This window comes from Euprymna scolopes, chromosome 42 (assembly GCF_053919585.1).
Source record: "Euprymna scolopes isolate OS-2025 chromosome 42, ASM5391958v1, whole genome shotgun sequence".
NCBI lineage: Eukaryota > Metazoa > Mollusca > Cephalopoda > Sepiida > Sepiolidae > Euprymna > Euprymna scolopes.
The window spans coordinates 49,413,356-49,435,608 of NC_136523.1; the positions used below are offsets into that span (position 1 = coordinate 49,413,356).

The 22,253-nt window shown below is 33.0% G+C and overlaps 1 protein-coding gene across 2 annotated transcripts in view; it reads right to left on the minus strand.

Annotated features, from left to right (window-relative positions):
* The window catches only part of LOC145267101 (E3 ubiquitin-protein transferase MAEA-like), a 981,197-nt gene that overhangs the window by 203,978 nt on the left and 754,966 nt on the right, over positions 1 to 22,253 (minus strand). For both annotated transcript variants that reach the window (XM_080123106.1, XM_080123105.1), the window contains exon 3: positions 5,153 to 5,356. In XM_080123106.1, coding sequence (XP_079979232.1) covers positions 5,153 to 5,356 — 204 coding nt within the window. The remainder of the gene's footprint in view (positions 1 to 5,152; positions 5,357 to 22,253) is intronic.

The window sequence follows — 22,253 nt, forward strand, 5'->3', positions numbered from 1 at the left end:
CACCTGACTACAACCTGGATGTCTTCAAGTCCAACGTAAACAAATACCTGATGAACCCCCCCCCCCCTCCTTAAGTAGACATTTTTATTAAATCCCCACACTAACGTACTGTACATGCAATAACCCTTATCCCTGAGTGGCTTCCGGGCCTTGGTAAGTGGTGATCACCTTGTAAAAAAAAAAAAAAAAAAACTACTGTTAACAATTTCCCTTATGTTTTTTCTGTACGTAAAATTAAGCGCACATTCCATGAACAAATTTTTTTTCATAGAACGGCCCACCTTTGGAACTCTACATGATGGGTCTGCTTTCCAGCTGGCTACAGCATGGCTGTCTTCAAGTCCAATGGAAACAATCCATATTGTTTGGATTCATCGAACTACTGTTTTCATCTTGAGTATCATTTTCAGAACGTTTCGGTCGATGTAACTTCCGGCCTTCTTCAGGTATATTTTGTTGAAATTGGGAATGTTTCGGTCAAATTCGGGAATTTGGACAGAATTTCGAAGGGAACCCTTTATTTACTTCACGAGGGAAGCATGCTCTTGTTCTGTCAGCCATGACTAGATAGAAGTCCTAAGTATTTTGAAATTGTATTTTTCGATTGCCCGTACTAAGAATTGAACCTTCAATCATCAGGGGAATATCACTTTTACAATTGATTTTTCAAGCACTCTAACCACTGCGCCATGGGTTCTTGCAGGATATGAATAACCAACCCTCATCTCAAAAATTCAGAAACGCAATGGAAACAAATTCTTGTCGAGCTGTCCTTTTCAGATGATCAAGTTCTATCCAAATACTACCATCACTGATCATTATGGTATTGTCTCACTGACCTACCGACACTCGTTAAGTCTTATCCTCAAGTGGCCCTCAGGCCTTGATAAGTAGTGACTTCCTGGTAAAACAAGTGAAACATACATGGTCCCCTCTAAGTGCACAGTGAACAAGGCATAAAAAAAATAACTGTCCAGCATTTGCCTCTTCCCCATTTAGCCCCAAAATGAACAAACAGTGCAGTTTTAGGCCTTAAATATAAATGTAAATTTGAGTTCAGCACTATGCAAAAAAAAAGAAATGACTAAGTCCATCATTTGACCCCCCCCCATTTAGCCCCAAAAGTCTCTAAGGCCTGAGTTCAGCACCATGCAAAACTACTAAATAGACATACATATAAAGAAAATTTTGAACAAATATGGTAAAATAACCCCCAAAATGGAGTGCTTTTATTAGCCCTAAAAGAGCCCCTGGGGTACACCCAAGAGTTATCGCGAAGTATAGAAAAACCAAATTCTATAGAAATCAGTTAGTTACAACTTTACAGAAAGTTTTATAAAAATCCAAAGCATTAATTTTTTTTTTAATAAGCACATAAGTGTCAATTTTAGCCATTTTAACCTGAAAGGCACCCCCGTGGGGGGGGGGGGACACCAGAGATTTCCCGGAAAATCCGTTCTGTTACTTTTTTTACTCATATCATATTTAATGTTTGTGCAAAATTTGAAAGAAATTCCAAGGCGTAGTTATTGAGAAAAGTGCAGACCAAAAAAAAAAACAATTTTTAAATAAGGAAATTTTTTGGTTTTGACTTTGCAGAACATGAGTTTTTCAAAGGGGGAAAAAAAAAAGAAAAAAAAAACATCAAAACATCAATATCTGGTGCATTTTTTGGTCAGGAAGCCAATATCTTCAGACAGCCTAATCTGGTGGCACCAGTAGGTTTTACAGAGAGAGAGAGAGGATGAAGATGTATATTTATGGATGTGTTCTGCACCAGTTTTTTTTTTTGGGGGGGCGGGGGGGGTAAGAAATTATTTTAGGGTATTTTGTAATGGGAGAAGTATTCTTAGGATGAGCCGAATTCAGAGAAATATTTTCAGTGAAAAAGGTTTGCAGGTTTTAAAATCAAATGTGAGAAAAACGAGAGACATTGTCATACGGTAAACAAAACAAAATAATGAGTTAAGAAGACATATATTCACAAAAAAAGATATTTTATATATGTTTAAAACGGAAGTTTACAGCAATAGGAACCAGCCGCACATGTGTGCCCCCCCCCTTCTGGTGCTACATGTGAGATGACGCCACAAAAAATAGTGAAGAAATGACGAATGTGAGAAGTGTGAAGGGCCAACGTTGTCTTCACATTTTCGCCAAGTTTTAGAAAAATCTAATGGATGGGGCAAAAGTTATGGGGTAAGTGTAATTTTTTGCAATTTTGAGGCATTTGTGACCCCTTTTGAGCTCCTAGGAACACTGAATCCCAGTGAAAATGGACAAACAGTGCAGTTTCACACCTTAAGACATGTATATTTGAATTTAGCACCATGGAAAACCAATATATAGACATACATATCAAGTTTTTGAGTAATATGAAAAAAGAGCTCCAAAAAGCCATTTTTTTTTTTTTTAAACTCTAAAAGTCCCAGAGGGATGCGAACCAGAATTTTGCTAGGGTCACTCATACTGAATTTATATTAAAAACAATGGCCTCCACATTTTGGCCAAGTTTCAGAAAAATCTAATGGATTGGATCAAATGCTATGGGACAAAAAGTGTCACTTTTGGCTATTTTGGGTCATTTCTGACCTCTTTTGAGCCCCTGGGGATGCAACGAGAATTTTCGCAAAAAGAATTTTTTTACTGTGCACATCTTTTAATGAAATACAATTCATGGTAAAATTTAAGGAAAAACTAATGGACAGTTATCTGGCAATTGTCCGGAATAACAGACGCACGGACACCACTGAAAACATAGGTTCCTCTCCGATAAATCGGGGACCAAAAACATAGAATGTTCGTGAATATTCTTAGCGTTCTTGCAAAAACAAGGAGGATTCATTAGATAAGACATCGAAGAAGTCTGAATCGACTTTTGATATATCGGGAAACCAATGATATTATAGTTGCTCGATCTTTAAAGTAGAAATCCATAAACTATAATTAAACATGTAGTTAATAGATGATTTTGAAGCTATTGTATTATGATTAAGAAACCTGGTAAAAATATTTTATAATTATAAAATTCCATGAGTTCGGTATAGATATGGTGGGAAATGATATATTAATTGAATAAAAGTTGGTTTGGTTGTTTTACGGTATATTTTACGACCTTTTCGGGTTATTTAATGCCGAATCCAAAGATTTTGAAGAAAAATTTTTTAAAAGACTATATTTGTTGTTTTCAAGTCGGTTTCTATTCAACTCATAGTTGGGACCCTAACAGGTACTACCACTCCGGGTCAGAGTGGACCTGGGAGCAATGGTATGGTTCCACACTCCCCAAAGCCCGCAAGCTGGGGCCTCACCACTGGATATAGTTTAAGGTCATATCCAGGACCATAAGTGAATAAAAAATGGCTTAAATTAGTTATTTTTAAATTGCAAGCGAAGTAACCGAGTAAAAACTTTGGAATGTAGCCTTATTGTTATTTATCATTCAAACTTGGTAGTGTTTGAATGTATGGTTAAGTGGCAGTTTTAGTCATTTAGAACTGCTTTAAAACTTCACCGTTCACTCATTTTTCGACCAAATTTCAAACAATTATTACAATTTATAGATCACTTTCTCAGCTATATTGTGAAAAAAAAAAAAAAAATTTCACTTTTCGTTCAGTAAAACAAAAGTTATAAATTTTCTGGTGTTCAAGATCGTAAAAATATGTAAGGAGGTGAGCGACGCTTTTTAAGACATTGAAGAAGTCTGAATCGACTAATTATTAAGAGCCGTGAGTTTCAAAATCTCCTCTGCTCATTAATATAAATTGTAAATCATTGAAAGTTGTTGATAAGAGTCACGTTCATTTGTTTTAATATTAATAAGATGTTTCAGTGTGAACGATTGGGAATATTTCAATGAATAACGTTTATACACTTTTTTTTTTACACATTGATCACCACTTATCAAGGCCCGAAGGCCACTCGAGGATAAGGGTTAGTGGAAATTGTGGAAATTGGATTACTTAGGGGGACAGTCCATCAGGAACTTGTTTACGTTTGACTTGAAGACAATCAGATTGTAGTCAGCTGGAAAGCAGGCAAATGGAACAGAGTTCCACAGGCGTGCCGTTCTAAGAAAGAAGCTTTGTTCATGGAATCTACATTTAGTTTTAGGCACAGATAAAGTGTGTGGAAAATTATTGATAGTGGTTTTGGCTAGATGGGTGTTTTTCGTGAAAGTTTGGAAAGGGGGGATCATAGATTGGAGCTCAGAGGAGTACTTGCCATGAAAATAATGATAAAGCAGAGACAGTAAGTCACTGAGTTGTGTGTGTGTGTGTGTGTAGAAAGACACTGCCGAGGGAAACGCCCACAGTGGGGTGTCCAGCAGCACCGATTCAAAAACTCTGGTCAACTGGGCTCCACTAGCTTATTGAAGAAAAATTTGGCTTTTTAAAGTGGCTCCCAGAAACACTATTTCAAATAAATTCATAAAATTTTCTGATTGGTTCAAAATATAATTATTTGTTTCTATTTAGGATGGTATATGTTCAGATGATGTGCGCACAAACACGTTTACGCATTTTGAGTTTTAATGTGTAAACCTCGACTACTACATATACAGGGTGGCCCACTTAAAAGTAGCCCAGAAAATGTAGTCGAGAGGAGGAACATTCTTTTATTGTTTAAATTACCTGTAGCATTGTTTAAACAGCCCGTAGTGTTCTAAAAGATGCTGGAAGGGCTCCCCGTTGACATCTAAGCATTTCTGGGCACGTTTAACAACGTTTGCAAATACTGCCTGCATATCTTCTCTTGTGATTCTCCTAATAGTGTTCGTAATGTTCTCCTTTAGTTGGTCTAGATTGTGAGGATTATTTGCATAAACATTTTGTTTTAAAGTCCTTCAAAGATAAAAAAAAATCACATGATGACAAGTCCGGGGAACGTGGCAGCCATAACCCTTTGCTTATTGTTCTCTCTTCCGTAAACATATCATGGACTCGTGTCAGTGATCTGTGAGACATGTGGCATGTAGCGCCATCTTGTTGGAAAAAGAATGGCATTCTGTCTTGTGGTGTCAGTTCGTCGTTAAGAGAAAAATTAGAGAGATCGGGCTACTTTTAAGTGGGCCACTCTGCAGAACAGCATGGCAAAAATCGTCTTGGAATCGGAACTGAACTGAAATGAATGAATTGGATAATCTTACCTCAATTTCTGAATGTTTTGCTAGTCGAAGTGCAGCATTATAATAGCCGGCCCTCAGAAAGTATTCCACTAACATTCGATCAAGGCGAGTTTTTTTCCATAAGGACATGGCATTAGATTGGCTATTGTCATACTCCTTTAAATGGTCGACACGTCGCTTCGTCATCTGGGCTGCTTCCAATTCATCGTTGATGCTCTCATCAGCCTGAGGAAAATAAAATGAAAAAATTTTAGGAAATACATATATTTATACTAGCAGGCCGCCCAGCACTGCCCGGTCATAAGATACGCTTAAATATGATATTTTAATTCATGCAGATTACGTATTTATTATTATTGAGCCAATTCTTTATTGATTATTATATTAAACCTAATATATGTTAGTGAGATCAAAACTAATATATATGTGACCTGAGTGGCATCAACTAGAATTGAAACCAAAACTTATAATTCTCCAGCCTCATTCCTTAGACTGAGCCACGCATATATATATATATATATATATATATATATATATATATATATATATATATATATATGTCTAAAGAAGCTTTGAATAAAAAAAATACAAAAATAAAGAATGCAGTTTAGATTCACAGAAAGAAAAAACAATTTTAACTTTAATCTATCGCAGACTTAGCACCTACATAATCCGATCCCTAAAAAGTTTATAATGACCAAAAAGAATTCATTTATACATGGATGAAAAAAAAAAGGCCTTAACTAAAATTGTTAAATAGAAATAGACTTAGCACTTGCATTTTGCAAAAGTCTTCAATTTTAAAACAGAATTTAACTACATAAGAGAAAACCTTAACTAAAATTTTGTAAATAGAAAACGGGGATCATCAGCTGCTTACCATGTAGCTGTTTCGGAGATTTAAAATCAGTGCAATCATGATTAAAAGTAAAATATGTAAAACACGTTTATAAAAAAATAAAAAATAAAAAAAAATAATGTCCATATTTTTTCTTTTTAAATCCTTCGATACAACTTTGAAAAACCGAGAGCGAAACCGGTCAGCTGACTGTCCACTTTATTTTTTTTTTTCTCTTTCATCCCCTCTTTTTTTTTTTTTTTTTAAATTGTTTTACGTATTTTACTTTAATCATTAATAAGAAAAGTCTTCCCTTCATGATTGCAATATTTAAATTTTGTACCCCCCAAAAATCATAATATATATATATATATATATATATATAAAATAAAATTACAATTTTTCTCTCTTCTTCTTCACTGGTTTTTCTTAATTACACTTTGTCTCGGCAGCCGTGTTAAACGCATATCTTACTTTTCTTTTATTAATATTATTGGAATTTTTCCCCCTTTTCCTTGTACATATTTGTGAATGATTCCACGGATTTCGGCCTTTTGGATTATTTTGGACTATCTTCCAATTACGCGATTTCCTTGGATTTTACTTGTACGAATGGAAATTTAATTAACTTTCTTGGATTTACATTTTTGGATTTTACCGTCATTGTATACTTTACCTTTCACCAGATTATCCATTCACGTGAAATCAGCTTTTTTCTTTATCATATTCGCTCTGCTTCAATTTTGTTATCAAGTAAGATCTTTGACTTACTTGTAGTTTCATCAAATACTTTTTTATGCAAAATCCGATCCTGCATTTTGCTAATTCCTACCCTCTGATGAGAAGGAAAGTATTTCTTCGAAACTTTGCAGATTAAGGACTATCCACTTATTAAGTGTTTCCTTTTCAGATTAAGTATTTTTTTAACTCTTTTTCAAAGTGATTTTTAACATGTTTTATTAACTATTTGCTCATATATATATATATATATATATATATATATATATATATATATATATATATATATATATATATATATAAAATGAAAATTACAATTAAATTTACCAAAATGATCCAAGATGGTAAAATTAAAGTATATTATAAATGTTAAAGAATTAATATTTATAAAGTTATCTCAGCCAGATATAAAAGCTCGATAAAACCAAATAGGGAATAGAGCTTATAATACGAGCAAACAGTTAATAAAACATGTTAAAAAAACACTTTGAAATGAGTTAAAAACATATTTAATCTGACAAGGAAACACTAGATAAGTGGATAGTCCTTAATCCGCGGAGTTCCAAAGAAATACTTTCCTTCTCATCAGATTTAGCAAAATGCGGGATCGGATTTTGCATTCAAAAGTATTTGATGAAACAACAAGTAAGTCAAAGATCTTACTTGATAACAAAAAAAGTGAAGCAGAGAGAAAAAGGTGATTACACATGAATGGATAGTCTGGTGGAAGATAAATAATCCAGTGACGGTAAATCCAAATGAGAAGGAAAGTATTTCTTCGAAACTCTGCGGATTAAGGACTATCCACTGATCTAGTGTTTCCATTTCAGATTAAATATGTTTTTAACTCATTTCAAAGTGTTTTTTTAACATGTTTTGTTAACTGTTTGCTCGTGAGTATATATATATATATATATATATATATATATATATAAGCAGGTATTCTTCATGATTTTTTTTGTATGATTGTAGACAACTTATGATTAATTGAATCCTGTCATCAATAAATTGTGATGTAGAAACATCAATATTTGCTTTTATATATATATATATATATATATATATATATATATATATATATATATATATATATATATATATGCCTTGTTAGTGTTCAAATAAAGATTGAACAGCCCTCTATAAGAGTTAGAAAAAAAAAATCCGTCCTTTGGGGCATTTTTTTTTTCTTTGCTTATGTTGTTAAAAATGATTGGAACAACTGATAAACTCTGACCTTCTTTCGTCCACGTAAAAAAAAAAAAAAAAAAAAAAAAAAAAAAAATATATATATATATATATATATATATATATAAAAATGCTTGACAAGTGATATTTGTATTCACACAAAGTTTTCACCTTTGACCTTCATTTTTTTTTTTTTATTTGAGGTCGAGATCTTGTAGAAATTGATTTTTGGGCTAACGTTTTTGGTCTGAAACGTAAACTCCGAAATGCAGCAGATATTTAAAGAAAGCCTGCGATGTGGGTGAAGGAGGGGGGGGGGCGTCATCACGAGAATATCTACGTTAATAAAAGCATAAACAGTAAAAGGTTACATCTCTACAAGAGATTGTTTTAAAATATCAAGCAATCACGAACAGCAGTATTTAATGTTTAAACAAGCGATTCTCAACCAAGACATACTTCCCCCCTCCCTCACTCTCACGGTGGTTGTCCAGAATTCATCCTGCATTAAAAACAAAACTGCAGAAAAATATTTATGTACGTACCAATCACAGAACGGAAAGATCATATTCCAAAATGCATATAAATTGATCAAGTAGTTTTTTATTCTACATAGGAAATCATTATTTTTACGATTTTAAGCGATTAATGGTAAATAATAGCCATTACTAGGCTGATGTTAAACCATATTTCTGAAGAGTTTATTAAGGGGGGATAATTCGCGATGAATTTTACATTTTCAGGAATAAGGGGTTCTTTTTACATTTTTTAAAATTTTAATAAAATATTCTATTTTTAATAATAATAATAATAATAATAATAATAATAATAATAACAATAATAATAACAACAACAACAACAAGAAGGAGGAGGAGGAGGAGGAGGAGGAGGGGGCGCCCGGCTTTGCTCGGGCATAAAATACTCTTAAATATATTATAATTTGTTGATATTTCATATATATTATTATAGAGTCGTGATTTCAAAAGTAAAAAAAATAAGTATTTGGGTGCCATAAGTTAGAATCGAACCCAAAAGTGTAGCATTCAAAACTGGTGACGTTACACTATACTAACGTGACACGCATATGAACTGATTAAAAATTAAAAATAAGATGAATGTACAAAATGGATAACGATTTTTTTCAATTTTGACCCATTTTTGGCCCCTTAAAAACTATTTTAACCGGCTAAAGACCCATAAAAGAACGGTCCGTAAAAACTCAAACCATTTGAGGCCTCTAGCGCCGCTCTGCGACTTGTAGTTCTGGAGACAGACAGACAGACAGCCTTTTATATATCAGACTTACTATGTGCGTGTGTCTCCATTTTTTCAAACTGTATCTCCTCTGAAACGTAAGGCCGCAGAGCAGCATGAGGCAGGTCAAATGATAGCATTTTTTGTGGATCATCTTTGATGCTTCTTTAGAGGTCAAAATTGAAAAGAATTAGAACTTGGCAAGCGAAGTTGACTAAAAGTGGTATTGTATGTATGCGCAAATATACATTTATACATTAAAGCCAATTCCTTTTAAGCTATCTCTTATCCATATGACAATAGCTAAAATGGTAGAGACTACGGCTGGAGAGCTAAATGTTTTAATTTCGATCCTAGGTGATGGCACCTAAGTCATTTTTTTTCTTTTTTACCTTTGAAATCACTACGATATATTAGGTACAATATAATAAACAATAGAAAATTGAATCTATACTAATAATAACTATGAAATCTGCATAAATTAAAATATATTTAAGTGTAATTTGTGACCGGATAATGCTGGGCCCTCTACTAGTGTGTGTGTATATATATTTCCCTAAAACCTCTGTCCTAGATGGAAGGGAGACTAAAACTTGCTGCTGTGGTTTCAAATAATCCGAAATAACAGCAAGGAGAGACTTGATTCCAAATATTTCTCATATGTTATAACTCCCCTCTTTTAGAAATAGGGTACAATTATAAATATCTCCAGTATCATATAATCCTTATACACTGTGAAATTTACTTTATATATGAAAACCAAAGAAGAGAGATATAACATATGAGAAATATTGAGAATCAAGTCTCACCTATGCTGTTATTTTAGGTTTTGGGGAAATATCAGATATTTTGTAATTCATATGCAAAACTAGGAAAACAAATGATTGAAACATTATATGGCTGTAAAAAATATAAACATGACGGACGAAGGAAAATGCTATTTTAAATTTGTGACAGGCAAACGAAAATTCAACGGACGGACAAAGCCCCTTATAAATACGCTTGGACATAGTCAAAATTAAGATGCTTCTAGTTGTCTGCATCTTTTGCAATAACCAGCACCAGCAGCAACACTTTTTTTTTTTTTTTTTTTTTTTTTAAATAAAAATACTAAAACACATCCACAAGATGCGCCTGTTTAATCAACGCATTTATTGATGAAAATGAATATTTTTTCACTGGAGTGCGAATGAACGCCGATGCCATCCGTAAAACTGTGAGGACACATAGAAAAAAAAGGAAAAAAAATCACAATGCATTAAAAGCGTTAATATCAAAGAGGTTACGTGTCTGTGAGAGTTTTATTTTATTATTTTATTTTATTTAATATCAAACAATCCTGAAAATCAATAACTGTTTAGATAAACGATTCCCAGCCAAGAGCCACTTGGCTCCTCAGAGGAATATCAATTCTAAATGAATATTAACCTAGAAAATAAAAAAAGAAAAAAAAGAAAGAAAATTGGAGTGATGGTTGCGTTTCCTTATATATATATATATATATATATATATATATATATATATATATATATATATATATTGAAGAAATGAATATATATATATATATATATATTGAAGAAATGAAAAATATATATATATATATATATTGAAGAAATGAAAACGATTCCATGAACAAAGTTTCTTTCCTAGAACTGCCCGTCTTTAGAGTACTGTCCCGCTGGCCTGCTTCTCAGTTGAATACAACATGGTATTCAAATCCAATGTATACAAATTCTTGTTGAGCCGTCCCCATAAATAATCAGATTCTACTCAATTTACACCATTAACGATTACTACACTACCGACTTACATTCATTAACCCTTATCCTCGAATAGCCTTTAGGCCTTGATAAGTGATGACTCTCAAGTAAAAAAAGAAAAAAAGAAATCTGGCTTCATTCCTATCTAATAATATAGAGGGGAGATAATTTCTGCAGGTTAAGATATAAATTATCGATGCCTCCGTTCAGACTAAAGAGACAATGGATACCCTCCTGCAAGGGTAGCTGTGCATGTAATTGTGAGGCAAGGGTTGCACAACCCCAACCACACCTTTCCTGAATCGGCACTGCTTGAGTCTAGTGGCAAGGAGAAGTGCTAGATGACTGGAAACAATGCCGAGATAAGCAGAGAGCACATACAACACCTCGAATTCCCAAATGGTCACCCATTTTAATACTAACCAGACTCAATGTTGCTTAACTTTGGTGATCTAACTGGAACCGATGTGTCAATGTGTGTATGCCATATTACGAATTATCACCCTTGTATTATTTGGAAATTATCATCATTGAATATTTTGTTTTTTCTTTCACGGTCGTTGCCAAGGTTGCTGGAAAAATGGTAGGATCCTTCTACAGTTCCAGTAAATATCTCACTCCTGATGCAATTCTCTACCTATATAAAAGCCAGGTATGTCCAATGATGAAGTACTGTTGCCACATCTGGGCAGAAGCTGCTAGAAGCAGTTTATCCTGTTTTGACACAGTTCAAAATAGACTTCGTAGCTTAGTGGGGGATGGTCTTTTCTTTTCCCTGTAACCTCTTTACCACAGAAGAGACGCTGCAAACTTTATCATTATTTTCATGGCAAGTGCTTGTCTGAGCTCCAATCTATGGTCCCCCCATCCACCAAACTTTCACAAGAAACAATCGTCTAGCCAAAACCACTATCAATATATTTCCCCCACTCTGTATCTGTGTCTAAACCTAAACGTAAATTCCATGAACAAAGCTTCTTTCTTAGAACTGCACGCCTGTGGAACTCTCTTCCGTTTGCCTGCTTCCCAGCTGACAACAATCTGATTGTCTTCTTCAAGTCCAACATAAACAAGTTCTTGTTGAACTGTCCCCCGAAGTAATCCAATTTACAAAATTTCTCCTACTTAGGATTACTATGCTATAATCCCATTGACTACTGTACACCCATTAACCCTTAACCTCGAGTGGCCCACAAGCCTTGATAAGTGGTGAATCCTATGTAAAAAAAAATTGAAGTAAAAGATATTTTGGTATTTTAAAAGATATTCTATAAATAATAATAAAAAAGTTAAACTGGCTAGACAGAATTAAATATCGATACAATCCTATTTAGGTTTGGAGTTTAAAATTCAACTGAAATCAGCTTATACAAAAAAGATTTCATCGAAGCAAAATACAAAAACTGATAAAAGGGCTCAGCTTAATTTTATTTCAAACAAAGAATGGAAATGAATTTTTTAGGCTTGAAATCTAAAATCCATATGACATAATTTTTATATCTAACGAGAAAACACTCGTCCCAGGATGGGTAAAATAAATTCATCCAAACAGAACAGTTTTGCAGCACTTTTATGTCCGTTTACTAAGGTTACAATCAATATTTAATTAATTATACTAAATAAAATCAATATTTAATTAATTATACTAAATAAAATCAATACTTAATTAAATTATACTAAATAAAATCAATATTTAATTAAATTATACTAAATAAAATCAATATTTAATTAATTATACTAAATAAAATCAATATTTAATTAATTATACTAAATAAAATCAATATTTAATTAATTATACTAAATAAAATCAATATTTAATTTAATTATACTAAATAAAATCAACATTTAATTATACTAAATAAAATCAATATTTAATTAAATCATACTAAATAAAAGCAATATTTAATTAATTATACTAAATAAAATCAATATTTAATTAATTATACTAAATAAAATCAATATTTAATTAAATTATACTAAATAAAATCAATATTTAATTAATTATACTAAATAAAATCAATATTTAATTAATTATACTAAATAAAATCAATATTTAATTAATTATACTAAATAAAATCAATATTTAATTAATTATCTCTATATATATAAAAGGCAAAATGTGTGTGATCATTTCGTGTATGTCTTCAAAAGGCTTCTTTCGCACGCGCTTCTGGGGTCTTTACTGTCGCTTAAAACTGTGTATATAGGTCCTATATCATAATATCTAGGAATTAGGAAAGCGCGTAGCGTATAGATTTATTTACGTCGATTTTTACAAAATTATTGTTATTTTGGCTTCTCGCGTGTTGATTGGGCTTTTTAGTATAAATAAAATTAAACTAAACTCAAACGGACGTGTTCGCGGCAATGCGCCGGGAACAGACGCTTACGCTGCGTGACTTCTATTTGACCTTCTTAATTAGGTCAAATGGAAGCAGCAAAGTTAACTTTTATTACACACGCCTGTTTTTATAGTTAGATAAATAAATTCAAACACGTCTACACTGTATGTCGCGGTGGCCCAATGGTAACATCGCACTTTTTTTTTTCACACATTAATTTCCAACTCAAGGGTACGGGTTCGATTCTCATACTCACCTACCAAAACATTTTTTTATTATTATTTACCCCCCCCCCCGGAGTTTTGATTTACCTCAAGACACCCGGGCATCGCCGGGTACCCCCCCCGCATATATATATATATATATATATATATATATATATATATATATATATATAAAAGCGAAAATGTATTATGTATGTATGTATGTATGTATGCTTTTCCTCGATGTCCACAAAAGGCTTCTTTCAGAGAAGCGCTTGCTCGGTTCACAACTTCTTAAAACTTTTTATATCATCTATAAATTGTAATATCTCACACTTAACCACGGAGCGCGCCTGTCTATTTAATTTTATTGACTTTCAAACATTAATTATTCGACATTTCCCGCATCGGCACGCGTTACATTCGGTTTTCGGTATATAAAAAAAGTGAAACCGACTCTAATCACAGGCCGAAAGCCAGTTGTCTCAAGAGAGCTAAGTAACGTTTGTTCAATTTCGACTTCGTCGTATCAGACTGTAGCTTTCATTTCGCTCCTCCTAATAAACAGGGAGCGGGTTTTTAAAAACAAACAAACCGATTTATTCACCTCATTCAAAACTGTCCCGCACAAAATGCTAACTGCTAAATACCTATCACCGTCACGTCAATCAAAAACGAGCACCTGTTTTTTTTTTCCCCACACTTTACTATATTCCAACTGCGCGTCGTGAAGGCTTCGTTTTTTTTTTCACGGGCACCTGTTTTTTTTCACATTTTCGGGGTTTTTTCACATACCCCGCAAAACACCCGGGCAACGCCGGGTACCCCTCGCTAGTTCTAAATAAAATCAATATTTAATTAAATCATACTAAATAAAAGCAATATTTAATTAATTATACTAAATAAAATCAATATTTAATTATACTAAATAAAATAAATATTTAATTAAATTATACTAAATAAAATCAATAATTAAATTATACTAAATAAAATCAATGGTTAAATTATACTAAATAAAATCAATATTTAATTAAATTATACTAAATAAAATCAATATTTAATTAAATTATACTAAATAAAATCAACATTTAATTAAATTATACTATATAAAATCAATATTTAATTAAATTATACTATATAAAATCAATATTTAATTAAATTATACTAAATAAAATCAATATTTAATTAAATTATACTAAATAAAATCAACATTTAATTAAATTATACTATATAAAAACAACATTTAATTAAATTATACTAAATAAAATCAACATTTAATTAAATTATACTAAATAAAATCAACATTTAATTAAATTATACTAAATAAAATCAACATTTAATTAAATTATACTATATAAAAACAACATTTAATTAAATTATACTAAATAAAATCAATATTTAATTAATTATACTAAAACTTATATCTTGAATCCTTATTCCAAGTTTTTTTTTTATCAAAATACATTGCATAAGCTTGGTTCTAGAAGATGTCTAAAATTCAAGACTCAAACTGAAGGGTTCTCAAGAGTTTCTTGATTGGGGTTTCATGGGTATGGATCAACCAAAATTTAAGGTTTAAAAGGTCTTAAGAAGAAATTAAAATTCAGGGAATCTTGCTTAATTCGTGTCTAATGATATAAAGGAGAAGTAAATCTTTGCAAGTTAAAATACGAATTATCACCCTTGCATTATTTGAGCCATTATTGTCATCATTTCCTGCTTCTCTATAAGTTCCTAACCCGCGCACACTTGGAATATGCTGCTGTTGTCTGTTACCCGACGTTAAAAAAGGAAAAGGACGCCCTGGAACAGATCCAGCATAGAGCAACACGACTTACACAGAGCATCTCCAATTTCCCAATTTTGTAGGAAATTTTAGTATTATAGAAGACATCCTGGAATGAAAAAGAGGACAAACTGGCTAGACAGAATAAAATATCGATGCGATCCCATTTTGGCTTTAAGTCAACAGATATCATTATCTAATATATAAAAGGAACAAAGTGTGTGTGTGTGTGTGTGTGTGTGTGTGTGTGTGTCTCGCAAAATCTTTCGACAGAAGCAATGGACCCTGACGAAATCAATATCATTTTAAAGCTCTGTCCTTCGGATGACAAATATCGAAGAATTGGCCCAAAATATTAATTCGGCTGTTTTGTACAAAGAAGGGTCGATTTCTGCGTCACCATTTTAGCAAGTCATCATCTTCTTTTCCATTGACTACGCTTAATTTCAATGCTCTCTACTTTCGGTTGGGTTATGGAGACATCGGCTAAGACATCACGTTTTTTTTTAACCTTTTTTTCTCCTCCGCGTTACAGGTTCGAGCCTACATACCTACTACCACTTTTTTTAAACACCTCTGCCTACTGTTATTTTGATTCCCTTCTCCCCACTACTATAACTTTTTTTACCCCCCCTCCACACACACCTGGGCACCCCCGCTACTGTTGATTTGACCCCTTCCCCCATTCCGGGGTTCCTTACTTCACCACCAAGGATGGAGTACTGTTGCCACATCTGGACAGGAGCTGCTAAAAAGGACTTGTTCTGCCTTGATAGAGTTCAAAATATACTTCGTAGCCTCGTAGGAGATGGTCTTTTCTCTTCCCTGCAAACTATCTCACAGAAGAGATGTTGCTAGTTTGTCTCTGCTGTATCGTTATTTTCATGGCAAGTGCTCGACTGAGCTTCAATCTATGCCCCCCTCTCGCCAAACTTTCACAAGAAACACTCCTCTAGTTGAAAACACTATCAATAATTCTCCCCACTCTTTATCTGTGCCTAAACCTAAACGTAGATTCCATGAACAAAGCTTCTTTCTTAGAACTGCACGCCTGTGGAATTGTCTTCCGTTTTCCTGCTTTCCAGCTGACCACAATCTGATTGTCTTCAAGCCCAATGTAAACAAGTTCTTGATGAGCCGTTCCACTTAAGTTAACAAATTTACTGAATTTCCATTACTAACGATTACTATGTTGTCCAATTGACTACTGTAAACTCTTAACCCTTATCCTCGACTGGCCTTGATAAGTGGTTATGCCTATGTAAAAAAAAAAAAACAAAAAAAAAGACCAGGCAATGCCGGGAATCCCCGCTAGTATATAATAAAAGATCCTATTTTTATTTATTTTTTTATTTTTATTTTATGGCAAAAAGGGGCAACACGAAAAGATCCCGAGTGAAATACAAAGGAGACTAAAAGAAAATGCTGAGGTGAAATTTTATTCCAAGCAAAGAAGGGAACGCGTTATTTATTTTTTTTAAATTTAAAATGCAAAACGTTGTCAATTGTTTCGCCGATTGACAAGCAAGCTAAGGTTTAAGGAAGAACAGCTGCCAAGAATGAATGATGAAAACTCCCACCGACCACCACACCACGAGCGCCAACCTCCATCAACCTAGGTTGCTGCCCCGCCCTGCACTATTGCAAAGTGGCTAGTAACGATAATGATGATAAGGATAGTGTTACATTGCCCGAGCACCAATCGTATCAAAGAGAGATGACTGCAGGGGTAGGGTGGTGGTGGTGGTGGTGTGTGGGTGTGTAGGGAGTAATGTGGTGTAGGGATGAGAAATGAAAAAAAGATGATTTTAGTAGAGGAAAAAAAAAAATTAACGCGCAAGATTAATTTCGACGTCAATGTTGTTGTGTGTGCCAGTGCGCAGGGGTGGAGGGCGGTCAAACGTTAATGATAAAAAAGGAAAGGAAATCAATGGTAGGGGAGGGAGAGAATAGAAAAAAAAGGATAAATTTTAAGGGTGTTGAAAAAATGTTAGAAAAAGCAAGAGAGAAGAGAGTGCGTGTGTAAATTTGGCTTAATGGATAAAATCACAGACTGCGGAATTGGTTATTCCGAGTTCAGATTCCATCTGATCCATTTTGTTTGTTTATGAATTGATACTGTTGAAAGATGAAGGGAATGAAGAGGATGTGGAAGAGAGAATTGTAGAAAGAAAAAAAGAAGGATAGAAAGCAGACGAGATGAAGGAAAAAAGAATGAGGAGATGGTGAAGGAGGATAAGAAGAAAAAATAGGGAAGAAGAAGACAAAAAGTAGAAGAAAAAAGATAAATCGAGTGGAAAAAAAAGAACATGGAAAAAGGCATAGAAAGGAGAAGAATAAAAAAAGAAAAAGAAAAGGGAAAAATAAGAAACCGGCGAAGGAAACTAATACGAAAAGAGAAGGACAAGAGAAAAGGAAGAAAAAAAAGAAAATGAAGAAAAAAAGAAAAAAGGTAAGACAAGAAAAAAATGTAAAAAAAAAAAAGGGGGGGAAGACAAAACGAAAAGAAAAAAAGGAAAAAGAGAAGAAAAAAAGAAAAAAGAAAAAAAGAGGAGAAAAAAGAGAAAAGTAAAAAGTGAAAAGAAAAAAAGAAACGAAAAAAGAGAAAAAGAGAAGAAAAAGAAAATAGAACAGAAAAGAAAAAAGGAAGAATAAAATATTTTTACACAGTGAAAAGAAACTAGGAGAGAAAAAAATTAATTCTATCAATTTTCCAAAACATCTATACAGGGTGGAACGATAAAATCGTCGCCCTAGAAAAGACAACAGGATTCCATTTCCGTTTAATGAAAACCGGTTTTCTTTTTTTGCTGTTGTTGTTGTCGTTGTTGTAAACCATCTACTAGTTGGTCAGTTGTAAACAAATCACAAGAGCGATAGGAGCCTTCTACTATGTCTGAAAGTGACACAATGTTCAACGAGCAAGATTGGAGATGCGCCGCATGCACGACTCATGCTCTCTACCAATCCAAGTTATGATAACAGAACTATTGGCAGCACCCTCAAAATGCAAATTCGGACGGTTCAATGCTTGAGGGCAGAGTTCAACAGTTTCCGGCCATGGTTATGGTCTTTGGTGTGGTTTCAAGTGAGGGTCACATCATGCCACCTCACATTTTCGAAGTTGGCTTGAAAGTCAACACCAAAGTGTACATGAATGTGCTGAAAAGTGTAGTGATCCCCTGGTGCAATCAGGTGGCCGTGGCAGATCTTGGGTGTGGCAGCAGGACGGTGCTGGCGCGTAAGTCCAAAGAGACCTGGGCTTGGCTTCAGAAGAACTCGCTGGACTACTTCGTTTGGTCATATGTTGAGAACATCACCAATATGATTTTATTTTTAAATTTAATTCCTATTTGTCGTCGTCGTCGACGACGACGACGACGACGACAATCTTTTTCTAATGCATTAATCCCGAGGTCTGCAATTGACACGATCACAGGCTTGGTCCGAGTAAATAAGTTCTTGATGAGCCGTTCCATATAAGTTATCAACTTTACCAAATTTTCATTACTAATGATTACTATAATGTCCAATTTCTACTGTACACTCTTTAACCCTTATCCTTGAGTGGCCTCTTGGCCTTGATAATGTGGTGATGCCTATGTAAAAAAAAAAAAAAAAAAAAGGCCGGTTTAACATAGATTTTTTTGACGGTTGTCTACCAATTTAATCATTGGTACACCCCCTCCATTATTCAATTTCTAAAAAGCTGTCTAACGCATGCCAGTATGCCAAACTGACATGATGATGATGATGATGATGGTGGCAAAAAAACAACAACAAAAAAAAAGCTAAAAGATTTATGTTGAGTGAATTTTGCATTGATATTTCGGAATTTTCCACAGAATGTTCTTTCCGCTTTATTGACTTGCTTGTCTGTCGTCCGTGCCAAAACGAGCGATTTTTGGTGTTTTGATTTCAACGCGACAGTTTTGGAAAACATCCGAAACATACACAGAGAGAGAGAGAGAGAGAGAGAGAGAGAGAGAGAGAGAGAGAGAGAGAGAGAGAGAGAGAGAGAGAGAAATCAAAGATTTCAGAAAAAAAGAAAAGATTAATAAGAAATATATTTTTCAATATCAGAAAAAAAAATGAATGATGCAAATCCAGCTGACACTTGTTTATCAAGTTTGAATAATTAAAAGGACAAAAATAAATGGAAAACAAACATGGTTTACACTTCTACACACACGCACACACATATATATATATATATATATATATATATATATATATATATATATATATATATAATAAAAGGACTGTAGAAATTTCCCTCTTGACCAAAGTATCGTAGGTTTGCAACAACAGATGCCACATACAAATTCAATACAAATCTAGCATAATAGCCAATATCTTATGCAGCCTTTGGACACCATTTTAGACACATTCAATCGTGATAATAAAATACTACACTGCATCCTACGTGTAACACCATAACAATCGCAACATCTCTAGATGATGGAATCTCTATTTTTCTGTCACTACCACTGCTAACAGTTGTCACCAGAGATGAATTTTACATGTTGTGCAAATTCTGTGAGTACACCGACCGTAACTCGCTAAAAGATATATAGACCTAACATAATCTTTCTCATTTCCGATTCAGAAATAATAAAGGCTCCCTCACCAAAATCTGTCCATTCTGATTGGTTGAGGTCTAAATATTCTGGTATTCCAGAATGCAGTTCTACGCTTTCTAAACAAATGCTTACTAACATTAAAATATGGCGTCACTAACATATATATTATTGCAGCTGATGTCATGTTCATTTATTACATAGGTCATTTCAGGAATGTAAGCTGGAAAATTACAAGAGAAAATCATTGCATATATATATATATATATATATATATATATATATATATATATATATGTATATATATATATATATACACTGAAGAGTTTAGCTCCCAAATATGCGCGTCTTTTATGTTAAGATTTCTCCTAAAAAAAAAAAAATAACAAAATACGGAAGTGTATTCGTCAATTATTTTCTCCTTTTCTATGCGCTTTGACAACATTTAATATGTTTTCCGGTATTATACTAAATACTGCATGTACAATTGTCGCAAAAAAAAAAAAAAAAAAAAAAAAAAAGAAGAACGTTATGCTTTTCTACGGCCAGCCAGCAACGTGTGTGTGCGCGCGTTGTTTAGTTTATGGCAAGACTATTTGTCAGCAACAATTTTACATGTTATTTGTTTACAGATTACCTGAAAACCCATAAATATTGCCAAATTAGGATGAATGTGAAAGGCGGTGAGAAACTACGAATTGAACTATTTTTGAACTTTGAACATTATCTCCATTAATAACTATAACTCGTGACTAAACTGAAGAGGTTAGCTCCCATTATCTGCGCCTTTTAGAATTATTATGCCGATAAAGAAAAAATACATAATATGGCTATACTGAACATGTTAACTCGTGTCTAAATTGAAGAGTTTAGCTCCAAAACAGTTGCGTTTTTCTTTTATTGTGCCGAAAAAAAAAACGAATACGAAATTTTATTTAACGAAATAAAACGAACGCATATTTGCCAACAATCTTATTTCAGCAACATATAACATGTCATTTGGTGGGGGGGGGACAAATCATAATATAAAAGATACTATTATTTGGAAGTTAAACAGTTCAATATATAAATATATATGAAATGCGTCGGTACTTCACGGTACATTCATTTTAGCCACGGGCGTCAATGCCTGTTATTTTAATGGGCCTAAGTGGTTCCCCGCTAACAACCGTAATTTCATTCCAAAGCATTAATATTTTAAATATGATAATCATGTCTTACATTTTCTACTTTACAGATTATATATATATATATATATATAAAATCTGTAAAGTAGAAAATTACACAGTATCTCAGAAAATTAAATATTGTGGTGATGGAATTATGAAATACAAAATGGAAAAATGGAAAAAAACGATTAAACACAGGGGGGGAAATACAAACCAAAGAGAGATTGACCAGTTTTTTTTTTTTTTTTTTTTTTTTTTGTAAAGGCGTTGCTGGATCTGAATGAAACTGCTCAATCTTTCATTTGATTTTTATTTTTTTCTTGCACTTAATGTTTTTTTCCTCTTCTGTCTTTAGTGTGTATATATATATATATATATATATATATATATATATATATATATATATATATATATATATATACGCACACATGTCCGTACATGTGTACGTAGTACCCGTAAATTACTGTTTTTAAAAAATAATAAGTAAATAAAAATACGTCCAAATAAAAAATGGGTGACTTTCTAAGAAAAACACCGGTTCTCCGAGGCGGAGACATCAACCTTAATATCGTTTAAAAAATCAAAAACAAAAACCACTTATATAAGTTATGAGAATGTATATAGTGCCATATATATTTTCATAACTTACTACCTAGCTCTACCTATGTATTGAGCACCGTCGAAGTAAATACTGAAAAATTTACGCATAAAATTATATCTTCGTATATTAATTTATGTGATTAAATGAAGTAGTCATATATATATATATGTGATCAAAAATTTGCGTTCTGAGTTATGTCCCCTGTGTGTGAACTCTTCACCGTCTACTTTATAACATCCAAGAAAATGCAATTTTATCCAGTTTTCCGGAAAAAATTATTTTTAACTATATCTTTCTACTGATGAATTTTCATAATTTTTTAATATCTTACTATTTTCGACATGCCAATTAAGCACGTAATATTATAATATTGCTTTTGCTTAAAACGACATATTTAAAAAAAAAATCGATCTGTCGACTATCTTAATAATAAGCAGCAAAAAGCTAGGACAAAGAAAGCAACACACACACGCGCGAGCGCGCGCGCGAAATAAATAAAAATAAAAAATAAATAAACGCACAATCGCTATGTACTGTGGGGATCACAGCTATTGTTTCTTCCAGCAAGAAAAATAAAAAAAAATAAATAAAAAAAGAAAGAAAAGGTAGAAGTTCTGCCTAATATCGATAAATAATTTTGGATATTATTGATTTTTTTCTGGATAC